Source organism: Labrus mixtus, chromosome 16 (assembly GCF_963584025.1).
Source record: "Labrus mixtus chromosome 16, fLabMix1.1, whole genome shotgun sequence".
In the NCBI taxonomy this organism is placed as follows: domain Eukaryota; kingdom Metazoa; phylum Chordata; class Actinopteri; order Labriformes; family Labridae; genus Labrus; species Labrus mixtus.
This window is the reverse complement of record NC_083627.1, coordinates 2,049,659-2,071,628: the sequence shown is the minus strand read 5'-3', so window position 1 is coordinate 2,071,628 and position 21,970 is coordinate 2,049,659. Positions and strand designations below refer to the sequence as shown.

The 21,970-nt window shown below is 43.8% G+C and overlaps 1 protein-coding gene across 1 annotated transcript in view; it reads left to right on the top strand.

The window, feature by feature from the left end:
- LOC132991058 (chloride channel protein 1-like) overlaps positions 1–21,970 on the top strand; it is a 36,230-nt gene that overhangs the window by 9,725 nt on the left and 4,535 nt on the right. The window contains exons 4-21 of the mRNA XM_061059638.1: positions 187–315; positions 845–978; positions 1,066–1,143; positions 1,263–1,341; positions 1,510–1,635; positions 2,104–2,188; positions 3,021–3,122; positions 3,281–3,365; positions 6,596–6,751; positions 11,387–11,456; positions 13,022–13,132; positions 14,847–15,060; positions 15,410–15,543; positions 16,358–16,449; positions 16,680–16,772; positions 17,000–17,087; positions 18,693–18,775; positions 20,117–20,161. Of these exons, the coding sequence (XP_060915621.1) occupies positions 187–315; positions 845–978; positions 1,066–1,143; positions 1,263–1,341; positions 1,510–1,635; positions 2,104–2,188; positions 3,021–3,122; positions 3,281–3,365; positions 6,596–6,751; positions 11,387–11,456; positions 13,022–13,132; positions 14,847–15,060; positions 15,410–15,543; positions 16,358–16,449; positions 16,680–16,772; positions 17,000–17,087; positions 18,693–18,775; positions 20,117–20,161 (1,904 nt within the window). The remainder of the gene's footprint in view (positions 1–186; positions 316–844; positions 979–1,065; positions 1,144–1,262; positions 1,342–1,509; positions 1,636–2,103; positions 2,189–3,020; positions 3,123–3,280; positions 3,366–6,595; positions 6,752–11,386; positions 11,457–13,021; positions 13,133–14,846; positions 15,061–15,409; positions 15,544–16,357; positions 16,450–16,679; positions 16,773–16,999; positions 17,088–18,692; positions 18,776–20,116; positions 20,162–21,970) is intronic.

Below are 21,970 nucleotides of genomic sequence, written 5' to 3'. Positions count from 1 at the left end.
GTAGGACTGCAGAGCCCACAATGCATTGCAGCAGCCATTAGGGAAAATGAAGCTTTCTCCGTCTTCCTCCTGCACTTCCTGTTCTCCGTCTGTGTCTCTTTATTTCATCATTCTTCAGCATTTCCTTTTCTGTTTTGTTTTGTTTCCTCCTTTATTCTTTTCTTTCCTCCTCTCATCGTCCTTCAGCCTATAAATGGATCTATGGGGAGCTGAAGGGGAACATCCCCCTGCAGTACCTGGCATGGGTTTCATACCCCCTGATCTTCATCCTGTTCTCCTCCCTCTTCTGTCACCTGGTCGCTCCTCAAGCTATCGGTCTGTGCCCCGTAATGTTCATGCTTCTTCCTGTGTTGTCTTTTTTTCTGTGCTTTTTTTGTCCCAGTAGATTTAATCCAGGCAGACTGGACAGACTACTTGTATGAAAGCCAGGATCCCCTTTGGGTTTTTAGGGTCATGGAGTTAATTTAGAAAAACTAAAAGAAGGTCTCCGTTAACTGAGGAACTCATGGAATAAACTCATAGACCAACAAATTACAAAAATATTGTTCTCCTCAGCTCAGCTAATCAGTGAAATCAGATCCTTTAACATTTGATTGGCTGAAACCCTGCAGAGCCTGAACTCCCCAGGGTGCATCATTACTTCCCTCAGCTTCATGAGGAAAGAAAATCATTGGCTTCACATTTTGTCAAATCTTTTCGACATGCTGTGATTACTTAGAAGCATGAACAGATGTTTTAGAAACAACACTTTTCAAAAGGTGCAGTTTGATATTTTAGGTTGTGTAGTGCTTCCTGCTCCATCCCTGCCTCTCTTCTGAACAATGTGTTCCACCTTCTGTCTTAGGTTCCGGCATCCCAGAGTTAAAAACGATCCTGAGAGGAGTGGTGCTAAAGGAATATTTAACTCTCAAGGCCTTTGTTGCCAAAGTCATCGGTCTGACTGCTGCCCTGGGCAGCGGGATGCCAGTCGGCAAAGAGGTGGGTGACCCTGGATAAGACTGAGCCTTCTGGATTGTATAGGTATCATTCTGACCAATCACTGACGAGCACTTCTCCTCCACTCAGGGCCCGTTTGTTCACATTGCCAGTATCTGTGCAGCAGTTCTCAGCAGGTTCATGTCCTTCTTTTCAGGAGTTCATCAGGTAAGCTGATGTCAGGAAACCTTTTCATTTACATTCATCCCATTTTATCAAGCTTTGTAAAAAAAGATGAGATATTCCTCATCTATATGTTGTTTTTCTCCTCCTCTCTGGATCAGTAGAATCCATACTGTTACACAGACATCCTGACAGTGGGCTGTGCTGTCGGTGTGGGCTGCTGCTTTGGAACTCCACTTGGAGGTAAACAATGTTTTCCCATCTTCTTCTCCCCCCACAGAATATAAAGTTTAGTGATTGAAATATTTCAGCCTTTAACCAGAAGCTGGATATTTGACAGAAAGTTGATCTGATGGTTAGTTCTTAGAGTGTTTGACTTCCTGTTTGTTGTTGTCTCTCTCTGTTCACCAGGCGTGCTCTTCAGCATAGAGGTCACATCCACCTACTTTGCTGTGAGAAACTACTGGAGAGGATACTTTGCTGCCACATTCAGTGCCTTCATTTTCAGAGTTTTATCGGTGTTCAACAAAGATGCAGGTACAGAAGGAAAAATATGTTTTTATTATGATGACAGATTTGCAGATGATTTTCTTATTGTATGTGAAATACGAGAAGTTAATGTGAAACTTTGTCTTCACCAATAAACTGTCAGATGTTTTTAGTAACGCTGGCTTGATGAAGTCACTGCAGGCAGGTCATGCATTCTCCACTAGATGGCGTCCTCTACCATGCAGCTGCAGGATATTCTCATGCATGACTTAGATTACCAATGAAGACAATAACGTTGCTCATTTTATTCTGCTAACATCTTTAAACCTTGAAACACAAAGAAGTACCTGAATGATGTAAATCCTGTTTCCCTCGTCCTGTAGGATCCACCCTGCAGATGAAAGTCGATATTAGAAGAAGTAGTTTTGATTCTGAAATGTTAAGCATCACCAGGATCTGTAGATCATTATATAACGATGTTAAAAAACCCTTTAACCTCTTCCTGTTGTCTTCCAGTAACCATCACTGCTCTGTTCAGGACAAACTTTCGCATGGACTTCCCCTTTGACCTGCAGGAGCTGCCGGCTTTCGCCATCATCGGGTGAGCGACTGGAAGATTGAGAGAAAGACGTTTACTGCATAACGGCATTTTTGTCTGTGTGCACGGTGTGCGTCCAAACTTCCTTATGGACACGTACAACAACATATGTTTACTAGGGCCAGGAAATTAATCACAATAACATCAGTATCACATTAGGAGCATTCACAATGAATATATCGCAGAAGTCTGAATTTATCTCAATAAATGAGAAAACTATTATTTTAAGTGAGAAATACAGGTGACCCCAAATCGATGAGTCATCGATGATTGGTTCATCAGAGCCTCAGTCAACTCCCAGTCGAGCATGAGGATCATTCCAGTCTAACTATATGGGGGAGCTCAATGTCTGACTTAACATAGAGCTTTCTGTTTCCTTCACATAACTCATGACTCATAGCCTCTCTTGGTCTTAATATCTCCTCTTTAATCCCTCGTACTTAAATCACCCCCAAGTATTGACAGAAGCAGCATATCTATATTTTGAGAATTGATTAGCTGATATAAATGTCAGTCACCGGAACAATCGTGCGCAATTGTCCGTCAGAACAGGGGGCGGCACCTCCTTTCAACTCACGCTCTCATTGGCTGTTAAAGACTTCACATCGTTGTTGTAATACTGATGATTAAAACATATTTTTCTAACAAAGTGCCTGACTCTCAACATGTTCTGTGAATGTTACTAACAGTGACTTTGCAACACGTTTAGTTCCTTCTCACATTTGATGTTTACAGTGCTGCTTACCGCACGTTGTCTCTCTGTGTAAACAAACCGTGGTGTACAAATAAAAAAGATGAATCACTCGACTCATGCAGAGTGAAACTGTTTTTGCAGAATCTGCTGCGGGTTCCTCGGCGCCTTCTTCGTCTATCTCAACAGACAAGTGGTGCTGTTCATGAGACGACCCAACGCCATGACCCGCTTCCTGACCAAATAGTGAGTCTGTCTTTGTCTTCACTTTAGTGTTAGCTGCAGGTCGGCCATTTTGAATCACCAGTCGAGGAGACCCTGAGTCAACATCACTTTCATCAATCTGATCTCTGCACTTTTGGGTTTTTTTTTACTTTATTTTTTGTTTCTGCCTCCCCTCTCAGCCGGCTCGTCTTTCCTGCTGTGGTCACTCTCGTCATCGCCACCTTGACCTTCCCACCAGGGTTTGGACAGTTCATGGCGGGCGAGGTCAGAGTTCATGTCTTGTTATCCTTCCTGTCCCTCATGTAAACAAAGAAGACTACAGGCTGTGTGTATCTGTTTGTACCTGCATGCTCACAGCTTTTATACAGCTCATGTAAACACCAGCAGCACAAAAAACAGGAAGTGGCCCGAGTCAACATGTTTTAAAAAACAAACAAACACAGATCTGTGTATAGAAGAAGCTTCCAAAGCAACAAGGAAAAAGGTGTGGTGTCCTAAATCCATCGACAAGCCCAACGAGAGATCTGCCTCTTTAAGATGTGTTTGCTAAAAGCCTCATCACAGACCACATGTGATGAATATTAGCCTGCCTGATGCTGCTTCACAGGATGTTTGGCAAAAACATTTTCTAACTGCGACCTCTCGGCGCCACAGGGAGCCACTGAACATTTGAACATTTGAGGGACAAACAGCTTTGAAGTGACAGTGGCATTAATGTGCCGGGATGAATTCACTTATGTGTGTAAGAAGCTCAAAGGAATTCATGTTGTTCAAATCCAGTCCTGCACAGTTTGCCCAAAGCCACGTTCATGCGTGTGTGTGTGTTTGGTAAAGTGGGACAGCAGGTTACATAAAGTGGGACGCCTTGATGATTTTAATAGTTTGGATTCACATTCAGGATGTGAGCTGTGTTACTTAACGTTAATATGAGGCCGTCTCGGTTTAAAGCTGACGTCTCTACATGGCCTTCAAGAGGAGATGCACGGTTTCTTTAATGCCCATCACTGCTGGGAAGAGACTGATTCACAAAACCAGAAGAGCCTTTGTTTACTTTCCTCTGGTAGAGTTAGTGAGTGGGAGGTTAGCCACTTATAGTTCAGTATTAAGAGTTTTTTTAAGGCAGCTTTGTACTATATCTAAGAACTTAAACTTTAAAAACTAAGGTTGTCAAAACATTCAACACTTTGATCATTTTTGATTCCACATTTTTTTTAAACCAACAAATTTGTAGGAAAGCCGCCAAAATCATCAGAACATGAAGGTTCCTCACAGCTGCTTCCTGTGTGACCAAACAGATATCCAAACATACCGTAAAGCCCGGTGTATAAGACGCACTTTTAATACTTTTTCATCTAAAAGTTGGCTGCGTCTCAAACACCGGTGGGACAAATATACCAGTATAAAATGCTGACACACGCGCCGTCATTACCGCGGATACCGCCGCCACCATCACACACTGCTCACCACCTGACATGATAAATAATAATCTGTAGCTAGTAGGAGAGCAAACTCCACAAAGTGAAAACAGACTGACCTAATAGAGAGACACAGCTGCACAGAAACTGAACAATGTAGATTTCACTGAACATGATAGAAATCATCACGCAGGACGACAGCTTAAACTTTTTCTCTCTGTTAGAGACCTTCAAAAACAGAGTTCGTCTTACATACCTGTGCGTCTTATATTCTGGATTTTACGGTACGTATACTGAACACCATCACAATGTTCATACTGCATCTGCGGCCTCGCTGTGAAGTCAGTGTTGGTATTTCTACAAGAATAGAAGCTTCACGCCTGCAGCCGTCTGTGCTGTCAGAGCACAGCGAGTCTTCAGGTGGAGCTCAGACCGCCACGTTTTAAATCACCCGGAGCTCAGAGCTAATCATGTGTTTCACACACGCTCAAAATAAACCACTTAGTGTGAACAAGGTGTGTGTTTTAAAATCCTTCTGTGAGTACACACGTATCCGTCTGTGTGCATATGTCAGTCAGCAACACTTGAACATGTTTCTTCTTCTTTGTGCCCTCGGTGTGTAGAAAGTCTCACACTCACAGTCTCACTATAACAAACTCGAGGCATTCTTAAAGAGAGACTGATATCTACATTTACATCATTTCACTTCATTAAAACATCTGTAGAAAGGTTCCTTCCCCTCTTAAAAGGGTTCATGTTGCTTTTGGGAGAATTAAATCCTTCCAATCCAACTTGATGACACAGTGTTCAGAAGAAGCAGCAGCGCAGTGAGAGGAGATTAACTGCTAGGTGGAGTGTGAACCAGACGTGAACCCTGCTACTTCAAAAAACGGTGCAGGAAAGCCTATTATTACATCCTGCTCCGTCTGTACCAACAGCAGTCTGTCACAGAGCTCGTCTTCAACTCTTCACTCACACATTGAGCCGTGGATTTCAGATTTCAGGCTTTTCTATTCAACACCAGCTCCAAATGAATGTATAAAAAGTGTAGAAATTTAAAATGATGTATGTGCTGCGGAGATGTTTTGCAGATGTGCGAGACGCTGCAGCGTGTGCCTGTGAGCAAATTCAGAAGCATCTATGCAAAATAAGGAGCAAAAAGTGAATTAGTCATTCATGAGTCATCTAAAGAGAATGAGTCATTGGACCGGGCCACACGTACCCGTCTGCCTGCAGATTTCTGGATGACTCTCTGCCTGTTTATCTCATTCACTTCTTCCTCCCTTCATTTTTTTTTGCCCTCCAATTTTCTCCGTTATTCCCTTTCTCTTCTCTTCCACTATCAGTCGTTAACCTTCACTCAATCTCCTCCTTATCTCTTTTATATCACCTCTCTCCTTTTTATCTTTCTCATTATCCTAAACTTCTGCTCACCTCCTCCTGTCACACGTTCATATCCTGCTTAAAGACCTGTGTCCACTAACGCTGGCAGCAACCCACCACCTCCGTTTCAGAGCCGCTTCAGTCTGCCTCTACTGTCACTAGGTTTTTATTTGAGGACATTTTCACTAAGAAAAACATTAAAATAATGTAAAGGAGTGAACTATGTCATTGTAGTTGACGGGGTTGATATCAGATATCCTGCCCCGTCTTGATTCTGATGAGTGTGGTGGTGTTCCAAAAGTTGAATCATTTTCAACCGAGAGCGCTGTGATCAGAAAAACAGATGACGCCCGGGGGCCTCTATGCGTTAAGGACGCTGAGTCCTGAAACGCTGAACGACATCGGGTTTTGTACAGAAAATTGGCGCTGCCACTCGTTAGTGGAAACAGGCCTTGTTCTTCTTTTCCCCATCCTTCTTGTCCTCCCCCGTCTCCTACTTCTCTGTCTCCAGTTTCCGTCCTCACATCCTCTCCACTTCCTCCTCTAATCCTTTCTTCTCATCCTCCTCGTTTACCCACTTTACCTCTTCTCTTCCCCCCTCTCTTCCTCTGCGATACTTCTGTTGTGATTATTTTCTCCTCCCTCTGCTTTTTACCTTTCTGTCATTCCCTCTCCCCCTCTTCCCCCCCTCTCCAGCTGATGCCCAGGGAGTGCATCAGCTCTCTGTTTGACAACTTCACATGGACAAAGATCTCCGGATCTCCTCCCCCCATCGGTCTGGGCCGCTCCATCGCCTGGGTGCACCCTGATGTCAGCGTCTTCATCGTCCTCCTCCTCTTCTTAATCATGAAGGTTTGTCTCTCTGTGTGTGTGTGTGTGTGTGTGTGTGTGTGTGTGTGTGTGTGTGTGTGTGTGTGATGGATTGTTTAGGTGCTTGTGTGTTGTTAACTGTGTCAGTGTTTCTTTGGATTATACATGTGTGTATGTCTATGTGTGGGTGTGGAAGTGTGAGACAGTTTGTGTGTTTGTGTGGGTGTGAGGCTGGCTCCACCTTGCGTCAGCATTTTCGTCATCCTCCTCTTCCTCGTCAGGGGCGTTTGTTGCAGGTCACTCATGTTGTGTGTTGGTGACAGGGACATCTGTGTGTGTGTGTGTGTGTGTGTGTGTGTGTCTTTGTCTTGCTCCTTTTCTTCCTGTCCAAGGTCAGCAGTCTGGGCAAGCTGCCAGCGGCTCGAGCCTTCTTGTGTTTTCTTGAAGCAGCTGCAAAGACACACACACACACACACACACACACACACACACACACACACACACACACACACACACACACACACACGCACACACACACTGGAGAGTTACAGTTGTTGTCTGTCTCTGTTGTTATTACAACATGTAGACAAATTCGTTCTCTGACTTGTTTGTCTGTGAAATAGCAGAAAGATGACAAAAATATTCATCCTGTGAGTCACACAGGTGAACAAAGTGGATCTATCAGGATCTTCAGAGCGACCTGCACACACTCGTATACTCTTCCACTGATTTGTTAATGTAGTGCCTTTTCCTAAAATGAAGATAACCAGCAAACTAAAGCTGTCAGATTGACATGAAATGTAATCAAAATACAAATACATGTCTCTAAAAATCAAAGCTGTTTTGAAATCCATGCTTGATGTACTCGTGTTTGGACTCATGAGAGTCATTCCTGCTCTGCGTTTCTGTCAATCTCTCCTCCCACAGAGCTGCTCTTCATTTAGAAATGGTGTGACCAGAGCTTCTGAGTTCAAGTGTTTAATGTATGAAAAACTCTAACAGACAAAGTCGGGTCTTTGAATACTCTTGAGTCCTGACCCGCCTACGGTCTGTTGGCTGCTGCAGGAAGAAGCACCAAGCTGTTGCTGCCTCCTGTTTGCTGGAAATCTACCGCTTCTCGAGGGCTCAAGCAGGGAACAGGGAGGAACTTTTAAAGTGGATTATTCTCTGTAAACAAACTTTTTTCATCCACATGGAAGTTGAATGACACAAAGCTCTGTTCCTGCCAGTGTTTGCTTTTAGGCCTCTCTCTATCAAGATCTCAGCTGTGTGTGTTCGGCCACTGTGTCAGGATGTCAGTCTGTTCCTGGTTGTAGCTCTCATAAGTCTTGATTAATTGTGAGTTCCCTTTGAACTCAGAAGTCTGAAACTCAGAGTTGCCGGTTTGATAGGTCATCTGGAACGCAAGTTCTATCTGTGGACATGTTGTTATGTTATTTTAGCTTGAAACTATCACGTCATGTGTTGATAACGTCAGGTATTAGCTAACAATACAAAGGTACTCCATGTTGCTTGTCTGACTTGTAACTGGAACGCGGTTAACTCGGGTGTGACGTCGTTCTGGGGGGAAATACAATCTGGAGGTTTATAGAATGCATCGTAATCTGTCCTTTAACTTGCATCTCTGAAACACCTGAAACTGCAATCACTAAACTCTACCACAGGAGAGGGAATTTTAATCGACTCACATCTAGAATGGAAAACCAAAATGAGTTTACCCCTGCATAGATTTATCTCCTTATCTCGTGATTTTAGTTTAACCAAAGAACAAACGAGGGTAGTGTTTTTCACCCCTTCATGCTTAGACTAATCCATGTTTCTGTTTTGGAGGTAAGCTCAGTTAGTTTTTCTGCACCATCTGAAGTTAAATTGGGCAGAAATACAAAATAAATAAACTCGTCAACAGAACATTAGAGGCCGTCGCTCAGCGTCACACTCTGCATTAGTTCAGCTGGGTGTTTCTCAGTCGAGCAGAACGCTCCCTGCAGAGAAAACTCGATTCAACCAAAACTGAGAGCAGCTGGCTGGTTAAAGTCCTCTCACAACACACACACACACACACACACACACACACACACACACAGACACACACACACACACACACACACACACACACACACACACACACACACACACAGACACACAGACACACAGACACACACACACACACACACACACACACACACACACACACACACACACACAGACACACACACACACACACACACACACACACACACACACACAGACACACACACACACACACACACACACACACACACACACACAGACACACACACACACACACACACACACACACACACACACACACACACACACACACACACAGACACACACACACACACACACACACACACACACACACACACACACACACACACACACACTCTCTCTCTGGATCCTCCTCATGTGATGTTGCTTCTCTCTTCTTACCTCTGTCTCTGATTGGATGAGACTTTTTCTCTTTGACTGAATTAAAACCAAAGATCGTTATATAAAGTGTTTTCTAGTTGGATATGTTGTAGTGTAGCAAAAACAATGACGTGATAAATATGTGAATATGTTCACCAGCTCTTCTGTTCAAATCTAGGAGCTCTTTAGCTCACTGTGTTTGTTTTGTCTTCTCACCTTGCTTTGACTCCACCCGCTTTAAAACAGGAAGCTTTCTCAATCTCCAAAGCTTTACTTGCTTCCACCATTTCTTGGTGACTTTCTGACGTCCAACAAAAGAAGCCAATAGCAGCCTTTACTGGTTTCATGAAGAGTATCTCAATATATTTTCTTATAGATTTCCGATTAAGATTCAGGTATCATTAGATCACTAGTCCGAGACGTTGTTCTTTGGCTCACCTGTCTGTAAGTTGCTTTCACTTGACGTAACATCTGTATTTAATCTAATTAAAACTATATTTCTCTGGGCGCCGACAGCCTAGTGGTTATGTTGCACCACGCCCCATGTATGGAGGTAATCACAGCGGCCGTGGGTTTGAATCTGATCTCTGCTTTTTCCTGCAAGTCATCCCCCCCTCTCTCCCTCCTCCTAACATTTCCTGTCTCTCTCCAGCTGTCCTATACCCCCCCACACCCCAAAAAAACAAATGTCTTACATATTTTCAAACAGTGGTTGCTAACTCTGAATCCGACTGTTCCTCTTGAGGATTTGTGACTGATTGAAGAGCTTGCTAAATGTGTGCGTTTCTGTCCCGATGAAGACGAGAGGAGAACGACAGTGAGCTCGCTCCTCTTGTCATCAGGACGGCAGCCATCCTGTGACTGACATGCTAATGAGCTTCTCTCTTGTACCACAGTAATTAAGTCCTCAAACGAGGATGACAGATCATGTGTACAATGGTAATCCAGACTGTTAAAATGGTAATGTGGTGTTTTCTCCCGATCCCTTCCAATCAGAAGGAGGTAGCGTGTGTGAAGGGAATCATTATCTCTGATGAGCTCTGCAGCCAGGAACAAAGTGTATTATCAGCTGAGCTATATCTAAGTTAAACTCTGATGAATGCAGATATATCTGTTTGGAGACAAACCCTTTAAGTGACATTTGAACGTTCAGCGTTAATTTTTATGCTGCAGAGGAGTTTCCACATTTGATCTTTCCCCCACGCCTCACGAGCCACTCGGTGCAGCTACAGCACCGTCCTCTGGAGCAGCTGCTGATTAAGTGCCTTGCTCAAGGACACCCAGGGGTGATTGAATCCCCGCCCTCCCACACAGAAACACATTTCCAAGAATCTCCACTTCTCATCAAGCTGTGACGAAACAGACTTTCTTTTTCTTCCACTCAAATGCAAATTTAGACAAAACAAGGGTTTGGACGAGCGCCTCTACATCACAACACAGCGTCTTTGAGAGGATCTAATTAGTGTTTGGTCGTTAACCTCTAGCAACAAAGGAGATAAATGTGAACAGCAGGTGGGCAGAGGAGCAGAGGTGAGCTCGTGATGCCTTGATTGAGTTGTTTAGCTCGTTAAGCTGAGAACAGAAACACAGATGAAGTTTAAACACAAAGTTCAACCTCATTAAAGGAAGACTTTTTGATCCAGTAGATGGCGCCCTTGAGCTCCAGCATGAAACCAAAACAAACTTCTGTTTGACCACACCTCCTCCATACTGAAGCCTCTGCTCTCCTCCAGAGACACACCTCCAACCCTCCTCCACTCACATTCAGACAAAGGAGTTATAAAATGGAAAGCACCATCCAGGTCTACACCCCCTCCCCCCCACTACGTCTGATCCAACCTTCACAACAGGGTCCTCTTCTCCTCTGTCGCCCCCCGGTGGTGGAACGAAACACCAAACTCCATTCGATCTGCAGAGTCCCTCTGCACCTTTAAGAAAAAGATAAAGACCCAGCTCTTTATGAACACGTACCACCTTAATGATGATGATGCTGATTGGATTTAAATTCTCATGAGAGGCTGGTGTGAGGCTGGCAGTGCACTTCCTGTCAGCACCTGTGTTGTTCTTACTCTCTGATGTGTAAACAAAAGTGTCTTCTAAATTAGTTGTGGAATTATAGAGCTGTAATAAAAAAACTTGTCTATATTTTGATTCTGTCCACAGCTGGTTTCTCACATCAGGTTTAAGAACATTTGAACTCAGTTTCTTTTGTCTGAATATTTTCCCACATTTGTTGTCTTGCAGTTCTGGATGTCTGCTGTGGCCACCGCCATGCCCATTCCGTCCGGGGCCTTCATGCCTGTCTTCATACTGGGTGAGCAACGTAAAGAAGTGTTAAACTGACTATTTAAAATGGGCTGCACGGTTGGGCAGTGATGCATAAACATAATCTACAAATCCTCGTTCGTTCCGTCGTTCAGTTATTTTCTGATCAGACTTATTCATACGTATGTTCATGAGAAATTAGTTTCTTGTTATTGTCATCAACATTTTAGAAATCGTTGTTTCTCTGCAGTAGTTTGCAGTTCATCTGATGTTTATGCAGAGTGAAATGCTTTTTGGAGCGTGACCTTTACCAGTGCTTCACTTTAAAATATTCATCATTACAGCCGTAAACAACTTCAAATGAATAAGCTGGATCTGCCGGGTTATGGTGTGTGTGTGTGTGTGTGTGTGTGTGTGTGTGTGTGTGTGTGTGTGTGTTAGTGTGGTTTTTAATATGGCCTTTTACACAGTCACGCACCACATTTGCACAAAGCTCCACTTCTTTACAAAATGAACGATAGTTTCTGTTACAGCAGGAATGTTTTAGATAACATCATGTTGGAATCTTTTCACCAGAGATGCACAGATTCTTCCAGGCAGATACCGATGTTTAAAACGACAGTCGATCACTGATGTTTCTTTAAAGACTTCTTCGTAATTCTTTTTCTTTCTTTTTTTCAAATGAGCTTCTCTATGTGTTTGAAATAATAAAAATGTTTGTAGTCTCTTCACCTGAAAGCTCCCTTTAACGTGTTTAACAAACTGCATGTGACTGTGTAAGAGCCCGATCACACAGACAGGGTCGCTAGAGGAGTGTTGCTGGAGAAACCATTCTTTCCCTTTGGTACCACAGGCTTGCCCGGCGCCGCTCCCTGCTGCTGAGCGATGCATTTTTCAAGCGTTTGTTTTTTGTAGCATTTTAAACTTTTTAGTCGCAGTTCTCGTCAATGTCACTTTTGGCTACAGCAGCCAATCAAATGAAGTAGGAGGCTTCACCTTTTCCCCTCCTCTTCTAGGAGCAAAGCAACGGCGGGAGCTCTATGTTTGCTCAAATCCATTTTTTACCACTTATGATCATGAAAATAAATCAGTTTGTCTGACAGGTGACTTCTTTGAAAAGCCTTTTTCTCCGTGACAGAAGTGCCTGCCAGCATTAAAGTGATGCAACACAACAGCTACACGTCGGCGACCGATATCGCTGCATGCCAAAATATTTGCTGATGGGCCGATAATTATAATCAGCCAACATCAGCCGATGTTCAATCCATGCATCCCTACTTCTCACCGTCTGCTGTCGACAGACACACTGATGATTTAAACTCAGTTTCCTTTGCTGATATTCAACAAAGAAATCCTGACCAGACACCAACAGAGGCTGTCAATCTGTTTTCATTATTCAGATGTCTCAGGATAAACTTAGTTCCTCATTAACACTTTGAAGGTGCATCTTTTATTTTGATTCTCATTATTTCTTTTATTTTGATTCTCATTATTTCTTTTATTTTGATTCTCATTATTTCTTTTATTTTGATTCTCATTATTTCTTTTATTTTGATTCTCAGTATTTCTCGCTCTTTGAAAGAACACTTTTTAAAATCTCCTTTCCTCCTGCAGGAGCTGCGTTCGGCAGGCTGGTTGGGGAGATCATGGCCACCTTGTTTCCTCATGGGATCGTGTTTGATGGCATCCTTTACCGCATCATCCCTGGAGGGTACGCAGTCATTGGTCAGTCCCCCTCTCCTCTTCACCCCCCCCCCCCCCCCCCCACACTCCATACGTTTGATCACTCTTACATCCTCAACCTTTCTCTAACCTTCAGTAATGAACGTTTGATAACCTGCAATTACAATCAAGTTAGAAAATAATCAACCAGTGAATAGTTTAACATCCACATCATCAAAGTCGAACTGTCAGCTGCTGCTCCTCCTCCTCATCCTCCTCTTCCTCTTCCTCCTCCTCCTCCTCCTCCTCCTCCTCCTCCTCATCCTCCTCTTCCTCTTCCTCATCCTCCTCCTCCTCATCCTCCTCTTCCTCCTCCTCCTCCTCCTCATCCTCCTCTTCCTCTTCCTCATCCTCCTCCTCCTCCTCCTCATCTTCCTCTTCCTCCTCCTCCTCCTCCTCATCTTCCACTTCCTCCCCTTCCTCCTCCTCTTCCTCTTCCTCCTCCTCCTCATCTTCCACTTCCTCCTCCTCCTCCTCCTCATCTTCCTCTTCCTCCTCCTCGTCTTCCACTTCCTCCTCCTCCTCCTCCTCCTCCTCATCTTCCACTTCCTCCTCCTCCTCCTCCTCTTCCTCTTCCTCCTCCTCATCTTCCTCCTCTTCCTCTTCCTCCTCTTCCTCCTCCCTGCCAGTCAACCTCCTCCTCCTCCTCCTCCTCTTCCTCCTCCTCTTCCTCCTCCTCATCATCTTCCACTTCCTCCTCATCTTCCACTTCCTCCTCCTCCTCCTCTTCCTCTTCCTCCTCCTCCTCCTCCTCCTCCTCTTCCTCCTCCTCCTCCTCCTCCTCCTCTTCCTCCTCCTCCTCCTCCTCTTCCTCCTCCTCCTCCTCCTCTTCCTCCTCCTCCTCCTCCTCTTCCTCCTCCTCCTCCTCCTCCTCTTCCTCCTCCTCTTCCTCTTCCTCCTCCTCCTCCTCCTCCTCCTCCTCCTCCTCCTCCTCATCAACATGTCCTCTGCTTGACCTTCTCTTCTGTCACTTCTCCTAGCTTCCCATTCCTCCCCCGTCTCTCGCTGGTCCCTGTCATCGTCACTCGTTGTCAAGCTTTTCCTCCCCACCCAATCTTCCTCATCTCCCTCCCCTTGTTTGTCATCCTCTTCCTCCTCCTCTCTTCACCTCCTCTCATGTGGCCCCTCTGCTCTGACAGTAAAATGTCACTGTAGATTCCTTCAGCTGTGCCTCACCTCAGCCACTGACCCAGAAACATGGCCCTCCTTCAGTCACCGTCCTGGTCGCCCTAAGACGCCCATCCCTTCCTCTTCCTCCTTTGATCCCACCTTACCTCCTTGTGTTTCTCCTTCCCTTGCTCCTCTACTCTCTGTTTCATCCTTTTTATCAATCTGACTTCAATATTTTTCCTTTTTGACCTTTGCTTGCTGCCGCTGCTCGCATACCTTCTCATTAATCTATCTTTGCTTCCAAACCCAGAACTTTTGTTTCCTATTTCCTGACACCAGCTTTGTATATTTCACTCAGCACACTTTTCTTCTCTTCCTTTGTCCATTTATTTCCTCTTAGTCTTTTTTTTTCAAAGCTCTCCTGCCCACTGTTTGACCTCCTTCTCTTTTTACATTTTTGTTCTATACATCTTTTATGTTTTTATCTTCCTCTTTTCTTAACGTTTTGTTCCCTGTATGCTAACATCAAATTAATTCCTTCCCTCTTCCCTCTAAACTCTGTGTGCATCCTCACGTTTAACCCCATCCCATCCTATGTCTCTGACAGGAGCTGCAGCTTTGACAGGAGCCGTAACTCACACTGTGTCCACAGCGGTTATTTGCTTTGAGCTGACAGGCCAGATCTCCCACATCCTGCCCATGATGGTGGCAGTGATCCTGGCCAACATGGTGGCGCAGGGCCTGCAGCCCTCCCTCTACGACTCCATCATCCAGGTCAAGAAGCTGCCGTACCTGCCCGAGCTTGGTTTCGGACACATGAGGTTCGTGCTGGTTTCACGCACTCCAGATGTTTTCATGTGGGGAAAATTATGAAGTCCACATCGGCTGTGGAGCTTCCATATGTTCAACACTTTTGAGACACACTAGATTTGATGAGAGGGATTTCTTTCATGTATTTGTTTTGTATTTTCACAACCTGCAAAACAATCCTGAGATTCAGGAACTTTCCAGTCTTATTGGGACTTTTAAGCTAACACACATCATGATTTGTGCCTCTGCTATTTGAGGTGCATTTTTGTTTTGTGTAACTTGATCGCTTCCTATCTTTAATCGATGTAAACTGAAGTGTTAACACATTTTTAAAGAACACCACCACTGTGTGTCCTACAGCCAGTACAACATCTTTGTTGAAGACATCATGGTGAGAAAGGTGAAGTTCATATCGTCTCAGTCCACATACAGAGAAGTCAAACTCCTGCTGGATTCCTCCTCCCTCAAATCCATCCCACTGGTCGACTCAAAAGGTGAATCTAATGTAGACTCATAATAATAATAATACATTTGATTTATACAGTATAGCGCCTTTCAAGGAACCCAAAGACACTTTACAGTACCAGTAAGAATACAAGACGAAAGGAGAGGCGGAGTTATGAAAGGTTGTAGGCCGTGGTGAACAAAAGATACTTTGGGAGCTTTTTTAAATGTGTCCAGAGATGAGGGGATGCCAGAGGGCATTGCAGGTGTCTGGAGGGAGGGTGGTCCAGAAGCTGGGGGGCCGTGACGGTGAAGGCCTATCTCTAGGTACGGAGTCCGGTGTAGGGGATGGAAAGCAGTCCAGTGTCTTAGGACCGGAGGTGTCAGGATGTGGGCTACAGGGGGAGGAGGTTGAAGAGGTGTGGAGGGGCGAGGGCGTGCAGGGATTTGTAAGTGAAAAGGAGTTTTTTATAGTTAATGTGGGAGGGGAGGGTGAGGACCCCAGCAGCAGAACATACTGGAGCCCGGTCAGGGTTTTGCTGCTGGGTATCGCAGACAGGACTCCATGGCAGTAGTCAAGACGGGGGTAAGGCCTCGCAGTCAGAGAGGGATGACTGGAGTCGGGAGATATTTATGAAATGAAAAAAGGTTAATGGATTTGATGTGGGAGTGGAAGAAGAGGGTGGGGAGTCCATGATAAGGCCCCAGGCTGCAGAACAAGACCGAACAAACTGGAAGGAAGAATGAGAGGAAATTAAATTTGTAAAGGTTTCACAGATACTGCCACTGAGAAAAGAACAAGCTGTTCAGATCATTTTGAAGCATATCAATGAGCATGTGAGTAATCTTTCCCTCTGCTTCCAGACTCTATGATCCTATTGGGCAGCGTTGACAGGTTGGAGCTCCTGGCTCTCTGTGATTGGTGGTTGTCACCGGAGAGAAGGCTTCTGACACAGGTGAGGACAGCGGGACGCCACACTCTGTTGACTCACAGGAAAGTCTTTTCTAACGTTTACAGATAGAGCTATCGTTCAATGTCGATCAGACAACAAACTGTAATTAAGTTTAAAATGTGGTACAACATGAGGAAGTTACTAAAACCTTAATCTGGTGCCCACACTAATTATTCTGATATTGAGACGGGAACCTGACTGTGTTGATGTTGTTCACCTGGGTTTATGTTCAGGGGCGGAGCCTGCAGGAGCAGAACCAGTGTCAGGAGCACAGCTGGGAGTCCTTTGCTTTTGTAGACGAGGAGGAAGAGGAGGAAGGAGAGAAGGTGGGCTCCTTGCATTCATTTGAAGTGTCTATATTTGTTTTCCTCTCCCGGGCTCATCAGTGACAGATGATTCAAATGTTAGAATCTATGTTTATTGTTAAACTGTTTGAATCCATCATTGTGTTTGTGAATTTCCTGTTTCAAGCTCTCGGCCTCAGTTTTAATACCACAACAGAAGGAGCTTTTATTGTTATGTTTTCTCTGTAACATCCTGTCACTGTCTGCAGGGCAGCCCGGTGCAGGAGGAGAGGAACGGACCCCTCCCTCCTCCAAAGCCTCCGGAGCCTTCGTCCAACCACACGGCTCCTGTTCCTGGTGAGCTGAGACCTCTGAGCACTTCTTCCTCTTTTTAAAATCTAGCTGAAAGTATCACAGTCATACACATCTCTGCTCTGGCTGCTTCAGGGAAACAAAATGAAAACATAATTTTAATTCATTACAAAGCAACGACAGCTTAGTCGACGAGCTCCACAGTGTCTTTCTTTATAATAAAATATAATTGAATCAATAATGTCCGGGGGTCTTTAAGTGACACTCGGCTTAATGTTGAAAGAAAAGACAGTTTTCCTCCTCTCTGTTCCGCTGGTGGAGCTGTGACACATGCAGCCACAGAAAGCCTTATGGGGCTCGTCAGAGGACTACAGATATTTTCAGACAAGTTTTCCTCACAAGGGTGATGTAATAGGATTTATTCCTTCCTCTGTCTCCCCTGGTTTCCCTCAGACAAACATGTCGACTCATATGACTCAGCATAAATTCAGAGCCTGGACTGTTGGGAAGCTCACTCAGATACTTAAATGGGTTAAAGCAGGCTTTCCCAACCACTGGGGTCATGACCCTACCATGGAGTTTGTATTTATTGATCAATAAGAAATATATTGTATTTTAAAATATATTGAACTCATGTTACTGTGGGGCATACCAACGGCAAAATATGAACCTCACAGAGTGTCTGTGTGTCTGTCATAAACACGACAAAGTCTACATGTGAAGTCTGAGATGATTGTTTACTTACAGCACAGTAGAGACTCTATCACATGATGCAAAACAAAGCTGGATGTGTTTTAAATGTCTGGGGGTCACCAGAGTTTTGTGAGGTCAAAGTGGGGTCACAAACAAAAACCTCTGGCTTTAAGGGATAGTTTTGTTTACTTCATTAACTTCACTGATAACGTCTTCACTTCACTAACTTCCTGTTTTATCTGAAACCTATGTTGGATTCATAACGTGTTCTCAAACAGCTGATTTGTTCAAGACTGTGATTTGAGATCGTCCTCTTTTGTCCTTCACATCCTAAGATCTCCTCGTTTAAATGTTTGATTCAGATTCAGATTTTTTTATTGTCCCACAAGGGGAAATTTGCGTTGCAACAGGAGCACACAGAAGACAAGAAACACAAGATCACCATAAAATATAAACCAAAACGAAAAAAAATAAAAAATAAATCAGACAACACAGCAAAATATAAAACCAAATAAAAACAACACAATAAAATCAGTCAAGAGCCTGTATGCCCCATGAGTCTTCGTTATGAATCAGTCGGCCTCTCATGCTGTTTTTGTGGCTTTGTTTCCAACATGTTTGTTTCCTCGGGCCTCAGCAGATGTCAAACCTTTAAGATTGAATACCTTTCCTCCCCTTACAGCACAGAGTTCAGGTGTAGCAGCATGTTCTCTGCCTGTTAGCAGATGGGCTGTGTGTATCTGTGGTGGGACAGTTATCTTCTCAGTAGCATGTCGCACACTAAAAACAGACACGCTGTGAAACGGTATCCAGGCAACAACAAGGCTGACGATGAGGTAGACTTTTAAACCCTCTCCCTTCAGTTCAGATATTCTTGACAAAACCTTCCACCCAAAGATGTATTTGTTTGAGTTATTGACCTTCACTGACTGAATCTCTTCACCTCTGTGTGTGCAGACAAAGCTCCTCTCCAGTCGGTGAGGAAAACACTCAGGAGCCTCTTCCCCTCTAAGAGCAGACAGGCAGAGGGACAGTCTCAGGTGTGTGTCCAACTTTTCATGTTTGTGTGTGTACGCATGTTTGTTAATTCCTGCTGTGATTCAGATTTTACAACATTGTGTGTTTCAAAGCTGCCATATATTTTTTTTAGCACAGGCTTAGTTATCATATAGTTGACTTTAAGTGTTTTAACCCTGATTTTAAATCTATCTGATCGGAGCGATCTGTGTGACAGTCTCTGACAGGTGTTGGCAAACTGTTCCATCGTTTGTTATGAATCATTGAAATGCAAATAACCCACCATTCCAAAACATCCCCACGCTCACACCGCCAGGTTATAAATATTTATCCATTATTCTTTCAGGGGGAATTTTTCATTAAGGAGCTCTGCTTTCTATTCAGGATGATACCCAGTTATCTGATTGACAGAGGCACAAGAATACACAAATGCTTCCTCATCCTCAAAACAAACTCCCCCCGAGTCGAGCATCTCTTTTTTCCAACCTTCTCTCATATGGAAATGGCTAAGCCAGATCCTGGAGGTAGAGTGATTATTCGGCCTGGCAGGGGAAGCGACACATGTCATCTTCCTGAATGAAAACCACAGTGGAAATAAGCATATGCTTGTAAGCTTGCAAGATTAGAATTTGATTTTTTGTTGTGCCCGCTGCTGTGGCTGGAGAATTACCCGTCTGATTCTCTTATTATGTTTTTGGATTCAGTCCGACTCCTGCATGGGGATTGTTTTTACAGCAGCGAGCCACAATCCTGCCGTCCTGAATATCAAATAGATTCACAGTAGGGAAACTGCCACCAGCAGCAATCAGGCTGAACTCTGGCTGTGAGTCAGGTGTTTGTCCTGTGCATGGCAGGTAACCAGACACTGACCTTTAGAATACTATCAGCATCTTGTTCATTCTTACTCTGCTTTGTTGTTTTGATGGCTGTGGCTGCACTGATAAACAAAAAGAATATTAATACATCCAAACAGAACACAGAGGTGTCGTTGTTTTGTAAAGCTGAGATAAAACTAACAGCTTTCAAAACTGTCACACCTTTCATTCATTTGAGTTAAACAAGTTAAAACTCTGAGTGATTGAACGCAGAAACGAAGGAGGACTATATTCATAACGAAGCGGCTGTTCAAAATGATCTGGAGGCGTCCCTGTTGTCTAACAGAGATGGTCTGGATCTGATGATCAACATTTACATATCAGATCGATCTGGGCTTTGAGTTACTTTTCCTCCTCCTGTTGGATTAAGATGAGGCTCCCTGGACGGAGAGATTCTGACATCCAGCTCAGAGCGACAAAAATCAGTCACTTGTCTCAAGACAGTCACGAGTCTCATCTCTCATAAGTCTCTTTCTTTTGTGTCTGCAGGAGCCGAGTCCTCCCCCTCTGTCGGACACGATGACACCAGAAGAGGTATGGCACTGTCTGCATGGTTTGACACAAAATGTTTGTGATTTAAGAAGTCACCAACCCCTGAATCCTCACACAGGTCCTGTTGCCTTTTTGAGAAGCTGATAAAAGTGCAGATGTTCTAAAAATATAATTATAACAACGAGCTCAAGTGAGGTTTGTCCAGAAGCTAAGCTAATTGTCTTCTCGCCTCTCTCGGCAGCGGTATCATTTGTGTTTTACTGCACAGGTGAAACAAACTGCAAATATTTATACAACCAGGTGTGTTTCAAACCAAAAGAAACTGAGTTCATAACATAAACTGGAGGTTTCACCACATTTACATGAACTGAGTCTGAATTCACTTTAGTACAAGCTCCAGGTACTCGAGCTGATCTAGGACCCGTTTCACCAAGTGGCCTAGTTCAGTTCTTAAACTCCACGTACCATGTGAGGGTACGGCTGGCTGTGGAACCGCAAGCAAGAGCAGGGTTTACCTTTCCAAACTGTACTGAAGCAATCCGGATCGCTTGGTGAGGTCAGACTTAAATTAGCCCTTCATTCAGTGAGGATTTCTCAGACTGACTCCGTGTGCTGACGTTGTGTTTCAGCTGCTACACCTGTCTGCAGAAAGTCATGAGTCACCTGCATTATTATTAGATGTTTAGCCCTAAATTATCATTTATACCTGTAAATCACTGCATTGAATAAGAATATGTGCTGAGATAACTGCATCATATTACAGATTTGTCAAAACAAAAACAATATCAGCAAAGACATTTCAAACTTATTTCATCTGAAGACTCTGTTGTGGAAGTCTACCAGTGTCCCGAATCCTCTTGAGTTTATAGTTCTCACACTCTTGTCTTTGTCTGATTCCCGCCCTGCTCTTTTTTAATTTTTTTACAATATGTTTACTGAGTTTTAAACATTTTTCAAAGACACACAATTAAATAAATTCTAAGGGAAAAAAAAGGATATACACATGCACATACACATTTATAAAGTAAGGGGGGAAAAGTAAAATATAATTATACAAAATAAAAAACTTTAATTACAAAATGTTGCAACATTATTACTGTCCGTATTAAATAAAAATAACCAAAGGAAGTACATTGCTATAGATGATTTGTTAATCACAAATATTCTGCCTGAGAACAGTTTCTGCAAAAACGACCACAATTACAGACATATTACGAGTTTATTGACCTGCTGCATGTTAAATCAAAACATACATATAAATGTTCATCAAACTAAGTAGCTGCTCGGTGGTATCCATGTACGCAAACAAATAGCCAAGATGTTTTGGTTGCTTGGCAACAGTTAAATCTCGGATAAGAGAAAAGAATTAACTCGTACAAACTCTTTACCAGCCTAACTCAAAATATGTGACAGATCTTTATCCTGAAGAAACCACCCTGCTCTTTTAGTCTGACACATCTCACTGCCTTTAGTCTGAACACTTATTAAGGTAGTTATGGCGACGTCTGTGCTCACACAGCTCTGTATTAAATCCAACTCCGCATCACAAGTAGGTCACAGGTGTTCCAGATCTGTGTCACATCCACAAAGAGTCAGAAGTGGGGCACCTTGTATCTGCAGTGTGAACACAGCCTGAATGTTAAACGTGACATCTTTTTTGTGTTCAGAGCACCCAAACAATATTGTGCCCTCCAGTGCTCTCCTGTCTCTCTCACTCTGCCTGGCACTTTCCCAAAAGGCCTCGTAACATCTCCCCTGTGAATCCTAGCAGACGGCTGCCCCCCGTCACAGCAGGCCGGGGCTCCTAGGTCAAATCTATAGAGAGGCTAAAAGGTGTCAGACATCCTAAAT